The sequence below is a fragment of the Helianthus annuus genome, chromosome 6 (genome assembly GCF_002127325.2).
Source record: "Helianthus annuus cultivar XRQ/B chromosome 6, HanXRQr2.0-SUNRISE, whole genome shotgun sequence".
Lineage (NCBI taxonomy): Eukaryota > Viridiplantae > Streptophyta > Magnoliopsida > Asterales > Asteraceae > Helianthus > Helianthus annuus.
Window position 1 is genome coordinate 93,157,393 of NC_035438.2, and position 11,671 is coordinate 93,169,063.

The 11,671-nt window shown below is 39.4% G+C and overlaps 1 protein-coding gene across 1 annotated transcript; it reads left to right on the forward strand.

The window, feature by feature from the left end:
- The first annotated feature begins 935 nt into the window (after nt 1–935).
- LOC110865804 (40S ribosomal protein S21-2) lies at nt 936–4,323 on the forward strand. The gene is made up of 4 exons (XM_022115127.2): nt 936–1,086; nt 2,468–2,544; nt 2,639–2,771; nt 4,017–4,323. Exons 2-4 carry the CDS (start codon nt 2,495–2,497, stop codon nt 4,077–4,079), a joined length of 246 nt encoding a protein of 81 aa, XP_021970819.1. The 5' UTR covers nt 936–1,086; nt 2,468–2,494; the 3' UTR covers nt 4,080–4,323.
- Nucleotides 4,324–11,671: the final 7,348 nt, after the last annotated feature.

Sequence of the window (11,671 nt, forward strand, 5' to 3'; positions counted from 1 at the left end):
ATCAATTCCAAATGTCGTTTTTTCAACTCTCTTGGCCATTTTCAAACAAGTGATTGTAATGATGGGATCCTTGATTTGAAACACATAATGGGACCCTTGGTTGTAATGATGGGACCCTGGCCATTTTCAAACAAGTGGTTGTAATGATGGGACCCTTGATTTGAAACACATAATGGGACCCTTGGTTGTAATGATAGGACCCTGGCCATTTTCAAACAAGTGGTTGTAATGATGGGACCCTTGATTTGAAACACATAATGGGACCCTTGGTTGTAATGATGGGACCCTGGCCATCTTCATTATCCTTTGCTTTCTGCAATTCAAGCAGTCACGGATGCTAAACGTACTGTTCTTACATCCGAGACGATTCAAATGAGTCCTATGAAGCAAGTGTATGTTTATTCAATTGAGAGGAATCATTGCATTAGACCCCCGTTTAAAAACAGAATCGATAAATTTAGGGAAAATGGGGTTGAAAGATGATAACCCAACAGTGGAAGATCTCATTCTACAGCTTCGATAAATTCAGGGGTATTCTCAAATAATGTTTCCTAGATGTTTGAAGACCAACAAATGTCCAAAGTGTTGCTTCTTCCTTCGCGTGATGAAAAGCTACCGCGTGACAGGAAGCTACCTTGCAAAATTAAAAAATTAATTCGACATCTTCAATACGCATCGTATAAGCCTATACGATGCGTATTACTTTCTGATAAGGGGACATTGTCAGCCTTTGACTGACAGAAGTTTGAACCCACCTTAATACGCATCGTATAGGCCTATACGATGCGTATTGAGGGTGTTGATTTAACCCCAAGGTGTGCCAATAATAAGTATGAAGTGACTTATTAACTTATTGGTTTTTTCCCCTCATATACACACTCATTACCAAAAATCATTTTTGATCTTATGACTTTTCAAAAAGCAACTTGTTTCAAAAAAACTTAGCCAATGATGCCCTATTTTTATCTTGAATTTGGTGGTATTATAAATTGAGTTAGGGTTTTACACTCTTTTAACAGCCGTCGACATTCGCAACAAGCAGGCTGCTGAGAGATCGTTCGTATCACTTATAATCAACCGATCAAGGTTTGTGTTCTTGAAATTCGAATTCAATATATAAGTTTTCCTATATCAGCATTTAAATTGAGCGCATAAACCTGTTGTTTGAATGAATGTTTTAGCTGTAATGATTTAGGGTTTGTTAGTGTTTTCAGCTTGCAATGTTGAAATGATATTACCTTTATAATTGTTAATAAGTTATGCGTTTATCTGTTGAGTACTGATATAGATGGTGCTATCTTGTATGAGTATGTGCTCTGGTTTGGATATATTATGTTTTGAGTTTTCGAGTGATTTGGTTTGTGACTGCTATTTGTTAGGAAGAGGATTGGATTTAGGAGGCGCGCCAATATGAGATTGTGACTTATTGCCGCGTGGTCACGTTAACAGCTATAGCGGGCGCTATGCTTGCTATTAACAGCAGTTTTTCTTATGTGTTTTAGGTGCATGTGTTAGTGCTCTTAGATTAATATTTTAAGCCTAGAAAAAAAGGTGGCTCGGGTTGTTGGGATTTTTGGAGGCTTTGATCTAGGGGCACACGGCTCTAATGCTCCAAATCAGTTAATATGGCAGGTTGCCTAAATTAACATTTCTTGTTTCCAAAGATGAAAACCTTAATCCTTTTAGTATATATAGGTGTGTAGGGCTTTTGTAATTTCTGGAGCGTCTGAATAAGAATTATAACCGCTAGTTGCAACCATGGGCGTAGGTCACAACGACGGAACTTTGTAAATCTTGTGTTCTGTTTCTCCGTTTGATTTCTGTTTTGTGCGTCTGATTGTTTGGTTGTGATTTGTGATTCAAAGATACCTAACAAGGGTTAGGTAATCGGTCAAACTAGGCTAGCCTACGGTGAAAACCGGTTTCGGTTAAAATGGGTCTAGATTGAAATGGTTTGTTCGAAATAGTAGTATCAAAACGCGGCTAGTGATGGCGATGGGTACGTGCGTAGGTGGTGCGTTGGGTGGCGCAACCAGTGACCCGTTCTAACTTAGCAAATTATGTAAGAGTGGCCTATTTTGGCCCTTTGTGTGATTTGAGTAGACTCAAATCGACCCATTTCTTTAGTATGTATGTTTGCAACTACAGTGTGGATTTTCTTTTTCCACTTAAGGTCTAAGCTTTATACCCCATTTGTGGTTACCCTTTTTGTTTTTACCTTTGCACATTGTTCCTTTTGGGTTCAAGAACTCAAAAAGGATATCAGAGTTAAGGGATTTTAAAGTTAATATAACCATGTGATAAAATCGTATAGATGTCAGCCTGGTTTTAAGAATAGTAGACAGAGCACACTGAACAAGAGTGAGAAACATTTTGATATACTTAAGTATGATGCTTAATTTTATCTTAACTACTTGTTTTAATGTTTTGGTAATCTAAACCTCCACTTTTTGATCTATAAAACTAGTTGCTGCTACTAGTATAAATTGCCAAGATGCAAAACGAGGAGGGGCAAAACATGGATCTCTACATCCCCAGGAAGTGGTACGTTTGAAAAACAAAAAAAATAGTTTCATTATGGCCGAATGTTTTTTTCAAAAGATGTAAATAATCCGCCACATGATTTTTCTTTCTGCAGCTCTGCCACTAATAGGTTGATCACTTCAAAAGATCATGCATCTGTTCAGATTAACGTTGGCCACTTGGATGAGTCCGGTCTTTACACTGGCCAGTTCTCTACTTTTGCCCTCTGTGGTTTTGTACGAGCCCAGGTACGTCTTGTTATTTTGGTTAACAACCATTTTGCTTGTTTTTTTTGTGATGGGACATATACGAATGATTTTGCTTTAGTATTAGTTTAATGGTTTTCAGTTTCACTTGACTTTTGGTATCTGCAATTTTTGTCTATCAAAGGTAGATCTTGAGATTATATCTGAATAATGAAATGCTACAAGTTTCTGCATATTTCACACCCTTATTGATTTTTTATTCTGTTTCATTTTTTAGAGATATCTAGCAACATATAAATGAATATTTTGTTGTGTTAAAGCTAGTTAAGCATGACAACAAAATATATATACGAGGTGCACTCAATACATAAAAGATTTTAATGTCGAGAACCGTTAGAACCTCGTCAACACTTGTATTAAGGGTCAACGGTGTGGGCTCACGCCCCTTGCCACATAACCTCCATAGCGCCCCCAACACCGATTCGGCGGCGTTATGTGGCACATTGCCAGGCAGATAATGAGCGGTAAGGGATGATTTGGGGGGCCCACTTGCGTGTTATACAATCAGATTTTCTTTTTTTAGTTCCTTTTTTTCTATTTAGTTAAAGAGGGGTTTTATTCCACACCATCAATGTTAAAGAGGGCGCCATTGTTGCCCTAAAACCTATGTGGTGCTGATGTGGCATGACCCACACCATGCAGCCTAAGGGTATACGGAGTGGCATCGGTTTCAGTCGGTAAATTTGGTTTACCTATCGGGAACACCACTGCCAACATAAGTTCACCGATCAAACTTGGTTTCATGCGGTGAACCTTCACCGAATCGGGGAGAGGGAGAGAAGGGGAGAGAGAGAGGGGTGTGTGTGGTGGGGTCCATGCCTTCTCAACCAATCACACATTTTTCCTTTTTTTTTAAATAGTTTACATATTCCAAAGTGTCTAACCACCGCCAACGTTTTTGAGCAATAGGTAAACAAAATAGGTAAAATGACGTGGCACTGTTTGATTGGGTGATTTGAGAGTTTACCTATTCAAAGTGTCTAACCACTCCCTACACCCTAAGTGACGTCTAAATTTAGTGGGAGAGAGATAAATAAGCAATTATGTGGTTACATAACCGTCTTATGTGTCACAACGAAAATAAGAATATGTGATAATGTTGTTCTCAATTGAACGACCCCTTCTTTTTCGATATATATGTATGCAAGTATATACGTGTTCTTTGTGTGAAGTGAAAAACCTACATAGAGCTCTACTGATGTGTCTGTGGAAACTCGATTTTTGCAGGGAGACGCTGATAGTGCACTTGACCGGCTGTGGCAGAAGAAGAAAGTCGAAGCACGCCAATAGTTACTTTACCAGTTTGGTGTTTGGTTTCATGACAATTTGTATGTCTCAAATTTCAGTTATTACATCACGTTTCTTGTTTAACGTCTATCTTATTTGGGAGTCATGAGGCGTACAGCATCCAAGTACCATCTCATCATTGGTGTTGAATGTTTTTTATGATGACTGATCTTTCTGCCTTTGGTATTCTTTGATTGTGTGATGCTTGAGACTTTGTAGTAGCCTACAAAAACTTCATGGCTGTTCATCATGCAGGTCGGGTTTGTATGAAGGTTTGGCCATATGAACTTGACAGTTTTGCGGGTTTATTTATATTTGGAGGTATAGGTGTTTATTTTATTTTTAAACACGATAGGGGTAGCTATGAAAATATTTCTAAAATTAAACACGATCTTTCTAGTGTATGGGACGAATGATACAACTCCTAGAAAGCAAAAGGAACATTTAGGAAACAATCAAGTATGTTAAGTTGCGATGGACTAAAATGTTATAAGAACTTGACAGCTAATGATTTGTAGCTAAAACCCGTCTGACCAAAATGTCTGACAACTATCTCCCCTCGGTTGGTGTATTACTCTTGTAGTTAGGTTGCACAACTGCCCATCGGCCATGACTGTCCATTGTGTTTCCCTTACGGCAAACCCATCACCATCCTTTGTTTTGACACATGTTGATGCTCCCGCCGCCATAATAACCTTTTAAAGTTACTAACAAATCAAAAAATCGCAAAAAACCTAATTAGCGACTAGCCTTTCAATTCAGGTATGATTGAGGTTGTCATGTATATATACTCATGAAGGTGTATTCTAACTTAGTATTGTACCGTGAAGTGCACACACCGAAAGTATGACTAAATAGGAACCCACCATTAGTGAACCCAAACCTTGGACTTTCGCTCATGCAATAGGCTACACTTAATCACTTGACCTGTATTTCAGCTTTATCCAACATGCATTGATTAAATAAGGTAATTATCAAAAATCCATTACAAGGTGACTTCCAAGCTAATCTCTTTGTAGCTTTGTTAGGATCTGAGTTTGGAGTGATTGTGATTTGTGTTTGAATTTAGATGAACAAATGAAAGAGTAGTGCAGCGGAATTTAAATGGAAGCAAACTTTTCACAATCAAACAGAAGAAATGCTTTCAAACATACATTTTCAACACAGAATCAAATGATTAAATTTATTTTTAAACTCTGATTACAATGCATGTATGATTCGCAAACTCCCCCTCAGGCCGAGCTCAGTGTTTGTTCGTGCAGGAAGAAGATGGTGAAAGAGCTAAACAGAACAGTACAGAGTACTGTTCTATTTATAGGCACTTGCAAACCACTGAGCATCTAAGCTGACGTCACCATGAAAGTGATATCTAACCTCCTAACAAACCTCTGATCTATACAAACACTGCTATGCTAACTACTGATGTTACAATTCAATACATAAAGTAAGCATAAACTGCTGCTGCATCCTTCCACTGCTGTGAACCCAGCAGTACTTGTCATGATCAGCAGTACTTGAAACAAGGCAGTAGATTGAGCAGCAGAGCTTTAGTTCTTCAATCAGACTTTGACTTGATCAGCAGTTGTAGGTCAGCAGTTTGCATGATCAGCAGATGTTGAAACCACTTTCAAGGGGAGAGACTTGCAGCCAAACATCTGCTTATTCTGGATCCACTGCTCTGATCCAGTTTTGGCTTTTATTATCTGTTCCTTTGGCAGGGTTCAATCCCAACAATCTCCCCCTGGAACAGATAATGTCAAAACTCTTCATTATTGTAGATCTTTATTGCCTCATCAACAGTTCCTTTATTTGCCCTTTGAATTGCAATTCAAAAGTTAAGGCATCTGTAGCATCATCATCCCTGCTAAGTGGAAGATCAAGGAGATCCTGCAAATCTTCAAGACTCAGGCCAAGAGCTTGTTCCCTTGTTAGTTTCTTCACTTCGCCATCAGACCTGAACACAGTCAGTACGTGGGTCTGCTTATCGGTTTTCCACTTTAGTACTTTTGAGCCTGATGGGTTTCTTGGGAGATTTTTATTTGAAGAGGAGTTTGGTGATGCTGGCATATTCATGACTGGCTGAGCAGTAGTTGCAGATTGGTCAAACTCTAGAGTTTCTTCAATCATTCTTTTTATGCCTTCTTTCACAAGGTCATCACCAGCAATTAACTCTTGAGTTGTTTCAGCATCCAACTGTTTTTGACTCCTTCTTTTGTAGATGGCAGCACCAGTAGGAGCAGTGGTTCTTTTGACTTGCAGCTTTGGTGGTCTTTTTGAGACCTCTGCTTTGGAGTAGTCAGGCTTTTGTGGAGCTGTCAGATCTTTCTTCCTAAGTTCCTCCAACCTTTTATAGGTGGCCCTGACCCTAGCTTCTCCCCACATTGACACGGAATTCCTTGACCCATATTCAGCAACTATCAGCTCCTCTTTCATTCTCTTCAACTCTAAGGCTTTGTCAGCTTCAAACTGTTTGAATTTTTCAGGGGGAGTCTGCTGGACATTATCTTTGATCATTTCATGAATCCTGGCTACTTCTTTTTCAAGCTCAGGAATGGTCCAGTTTTTGTACATGTGTTTCTCCCCCTTGTATTTCTTGTAGGTCATGATATTTTCAATGTAGTCTTTTCTTAGGGTCTCATCTGCCCTTTCTGAAATTTGTTGACTAGCATTTTTGACAAATTGTTCCATTGATCTGACCTGTGTAAGGAGAAACTGATAGTTTTGCTGAAATTCCCTATCAGATTTCCCTTGTTTGTTTTTGTTAGCGATATCCTCTGCTTGCTTGGCTTTGATTTCTAAATATTCTTCAATGTTGTTTGGCCTGGGATATCCTCTAACTGAGGGCAAGCTCCTTTTGGCAGGGTTATCCTTATAGTAGAAAGATTTGATTTCATCTCTAACTACTATGAGTTCTAAAGGAAACACAACACCTGCAGGAGGTAATGGCTTTTGAATTTGAGTTGAAGAGAGAGGAATGGGTTTTGAAATTGTGACAAGTGCTTGAGATTTTGAAGCTGTTGGTGGTGGTGATGGAGAATCATCATCTGATATGATAACCCTTCTCCTTTTTATTTTAGGAGAGGCAGATGATGTTTTGGGTGAAACAGTGGAGGTGGTTTGAGTGGCAGTGGTTTGTGACTGACTAACAGTTGTTGAAACAACTGGTGTTTCAGCCACTGTTGTCATTACAACAGATGTTTTAACATCTGCTGTCTTCTGCTTTAAGGCAGGAACTGATGGTGGAGATATTGTTTTTGGTGGTGGTAAGGCAGTGGTAGTGGTGTGTGTTGAAGTGAGAGCAGTTGTTGTAACAACTGAAGTACCAGCAGATGTTGATACAACAGGAGTTTTAGCAACTATTTGGATGGAGGTTTGATGTTGGTGGCTTTTGGATGGTGGTTTTGAAGTATGCTTTGGAAGACTGGATGGTGTGGACTTGGGTTTCCTTACTTTTCTAGTAAGATTTCTTTTTGGAACAGGATTTTGATCATCCTTTTCACCAGAACAACCCTGCTCATTCAGCTTCATGAAAGCTCTTTTGTCCTCATGCCACCTTGACAAATCCTTTGCCGCTCTATCCCATTTTACACTTATGACACCATCATCAAGTGCATTTTGGGTAACATCAACCTTCTTGCTACCATCTGGCAAGGGAATTTTTCTAAGCATTGCATCCTTTGCTGGTTCAAGATACACCCCATTATCAATCCCTTTCTTTATCCACTCCTTCATTTTCTCCCCCTTTTTGGCATTATCTGAGGGGATTTCATCGATGAACAGAACTGTTGGAGGAGCAGTGCCAGTGGTTGCCAACAGATGCGTTTTCAGAGCCTTGATGTCTGCTTGTGTGGTTTTGAAACTGGACTCCATTGCTTCTCTGAGCTCTTGAACATGTTTTTCATGCTGCTGCTCAGCCATCTGTTGTTGTTGGTGGAGAAATGGTTGAAAAAGATTCCAGAGCTCATTTGTAACATCTGCTGATGGTGGAGCAGGTGTCTGAGGTGGAACAGCAGTGGATGGTACCATTTGAACTGTTAACAACTGTTGCAGCATTTCTTTGATTTCTACAACAGATGTATCCAGTTTTTCAACTCTTTCCATCAATTCCTGGTATTTTAAACCATCACCCAATTTAATGGGATCATCTGATTTCCCACTAGCAGTGGTTTTATCAGATGTTGAGGTAGGGAGTGTACTCCAAACATCAACAACTGATGCCCCTTTTTCTTGGTACTGGGGTCTTCTTCCTTCAACACTTGATAATCTTTTGATGGAACCAGTGGTTAATACAAGCTCACTAGCAGATAACAGAGGTGTTATGGAAGGAATTACCTCCAAGGAAGTCTTATTGATGTAACCACTGTCCAAGTGTAAACCTGTAGGTTCGACACTTGTAGTGGCTGCTTCACTTGGATTACCACCAAGAGTTACTTGTAACTCAAGCGGTGTAACCTCCTCAGGTTGTGTTGGTGGGTTAGCAAAGATTGATACATCAGGCCCAGTATTTTGTTGAGGTATATTCTCATGGACAGGTGATTGAGAAGGACTGGTTTGTGCCAGGTTCAGATCAATTGCATCCAACAGTAGTTTGGTATTAGGTGGAATTGGGGATGTGAAGGTAGGTTTAGAAAGCGGAATTGCCCCGGGCATTGGGCTGTGGATGATGGAAACGAGTGCTTCCAGAGCATCATGATGTGGTGACCCTATTTGTACAACCTGTTCTTTTTGTGAAGAGACAGGAGGGGTTTCAGGTATGGGTTGAGATATTTTTACCAACTGTTGTGAGGAAGAAGCAGCAGTGGTTTGTTATGACTTTTGTGTTATCACAGGCAGTTGCTCTGGTATCTCATCCTCCAGAGATGCCTTTTTGGTAGGTTTTGGGGGGTTTTGATTTTTCTTTTTCTTTGGCTTTTTGGTGATTGTAGGTGTGGGTTTCAAGGCAGTTGTTTTGCTACCTTGATCACCTTGAGCAGTGGGCTCAGCAGCAGATGCCTGAGGAGCAGTGTTTGCTGCTAAAGTCTGCTCAGGCACCTCTGCTTGTGTTTTGCAAGGTGTTGACATTCTTGTAAATGTTTCAGCAGTTAAGCTGTTTATCTGAAAAGAGTCACCTTAGTTTATTACCGCAATATCATCCTTACTGAATTTTTTCTCAAAATAATAACTTAAAAATCTTGGAAACAGTAAGAATGATTTTGTTTCAACATTTTTAACCAAATCATTGAAAATTATCTTGGAATAGTTAAAATTTTCTTCTTGTAAAATAGCATATCACAAGTTTTGAATTTTCATTGGTATTTCATTAAAATAGGTGGTTTTATTTGAAACACACATGAGAAGGGTATGAAATAAAAATCTTGTTGCAGGAGGGAAGAAACCTTTTTGTAAGGTATCCCTCTTCATCATTGTGTCTACATACCCTCTCTCAATGAAGTCAATTTTTAACTCGTTTTTAGGGAAAGCATCTTTACCTTCCTGATCAGCGAGCTGAAAGACCTCAGATATGGATTGCGGTGTTATTTGAACTGCCTTTTTCTGCAGAGTAGAGTTAATGGCTATGACATTTTCACCTTGTTTTTCAAGGGTACAATTTTTCCAAAATTCTCTCTGAGTTTGCAGGTAAATGAGTGCATCAACGGTTAACAAACTTTTGTACTTTGATGCGTTGATCATATCGAGGATGGAATCAAATGTATCGATGTTGCCGGGTTTTGTGAGAAGACCCAGTAGATTATGAGACGGTTTGTGTGGGATTTCTGTGGAGGTAGCCTTTTGAGAGGCCCCTTTGGAAGATTTTGCGGATGATTTCGATTTTGTCATTTTGAAGATGAGGATCGAAAATGATTTTGTGAAGAAATTTGATGGAATGGATCGGAAACTGCTTTGAGAAGAGAATTTTTAAGAATTCAATTCGACAATGAAACCCTGTTTGGGCTTTGAAAAAGGGGGTGTTATAGAGGAAAAGTGAATGCTGACGTGGCAGCGGTTACAAAAGATCTGACCACTATGTACTGTCCGCATGCCATCCCCTGGTGAAATGAAGGACAGTACTTTTGAACAGTACATTTTGTGAAAACAACTGGTGAAGACAGTAGTTGTAATGGTAATGGAGAACAGTGGATGCTTTTAACTATCAGTAGATAGCTCAGCAGTGGATACAACACTGATTTTGAACATCAGTGTTTATCAAAGGGAAATGAGAGCAGGGGATGACTTTCAGCAGTGGACAGACTTTTGAGGTGGAACAGACTTTTGAACCCATCAGTGGTAATGGCAGACTTTTAGGATTTTAATGAAAAATTCATTTTTAGCTGTTTTTTAAGGATGGATTTTTGATTTTCTGAAAACATTTTAATGCTTTTATTCATAGAAAAACAGGATTTTTCCTGTTATTCCATGTTTAGCATGCCAATCCTAGAGATTAAGCTTTCAAAGGTGGATGTGTCTAATGCTTTGGTTAGCACATCTGCCAGCTGATGCTTAGTTGGAACATGATGCAGAGAAATCAAACCTTTTTCATAGCAATCCCTCACAAAGTGATGTCTGATGTCCGATGTGTTTGGTGGTTGAATGGGAAACTGGATTTTTGATGATATTTTCTGCTGCCTGGCTGTCCAACATAAGTGGTATCTTCAAGGCAGTGATACCAAAATCCAATAACTGATTTTGAAGCCAGAGCAGTTGGGCTGTACAGCTTGCAGCAGCTATATATTCTGCCTCAGCAGTGGATGTGGAAACAGCTGCTTGCTTTTTTCTTTGCCAAGACACTAAGTAATTGCCTAGGAATTGGCACCCTCCTGAAGTGGACTTCCTTGTTTTATCACATCCAGCAAAGTCACTATCCGAGAAACCTGAAAGCTCAATTTTACCATCAGCTGGATACCAGATACCAAGTGTGGGAGCACCTTTGAGGTATCTGAATATCCTTTCTACAGCAATAAGGTTTGACTTTCTTGGGGCTGATTGGGATCTTGCACAGACACATGTTGCAAACATGATGTCTGGTCTAGATGCAGTTAGGTACAATAAGGACCCAATCATGCTTCTATATAAGGTCTGATCAACCAAATCATCCTTTTCTTCAGACATGACCAATTTATTGGTTGCAATTGGTGTACTACATGGCTTACAATCATCCATATCAAATTTCTTTAAAAGTTCTTTGGCATATTTGCCTTGATGGATAAAAGTACCATTTTGCAGCTGCCTTACTTGGTGTCACACCCCTATTTTCCACGTGTCACCGGTGGGCCCGATGGGGGATTCCGTGACGTAGTTGATATCGTCATAGTCAAACATACAAAATATAAATGCACAGCGGAAGCAAAGAAAGATTTATTTCAACTTAAATTATTGTAATATTCAAGTATCACAAAATGTCGAAATAGATCCACAGGAAGATCCAAACAAAAAGGAAACTTCATTTCAACAGACTTCATGCATCCTAAGCTTGCGAGACTTCTATGGATGCTTAAGGAGTGACCAACCTATTACGCGTAGTACCTGCACTTAGCCTTTTTGGAAAATACATCAGTTTACACAGGTAAATACAATTTAACTGACTCATTTTGAAAATGTTTAAAATTGATTTAAATGCC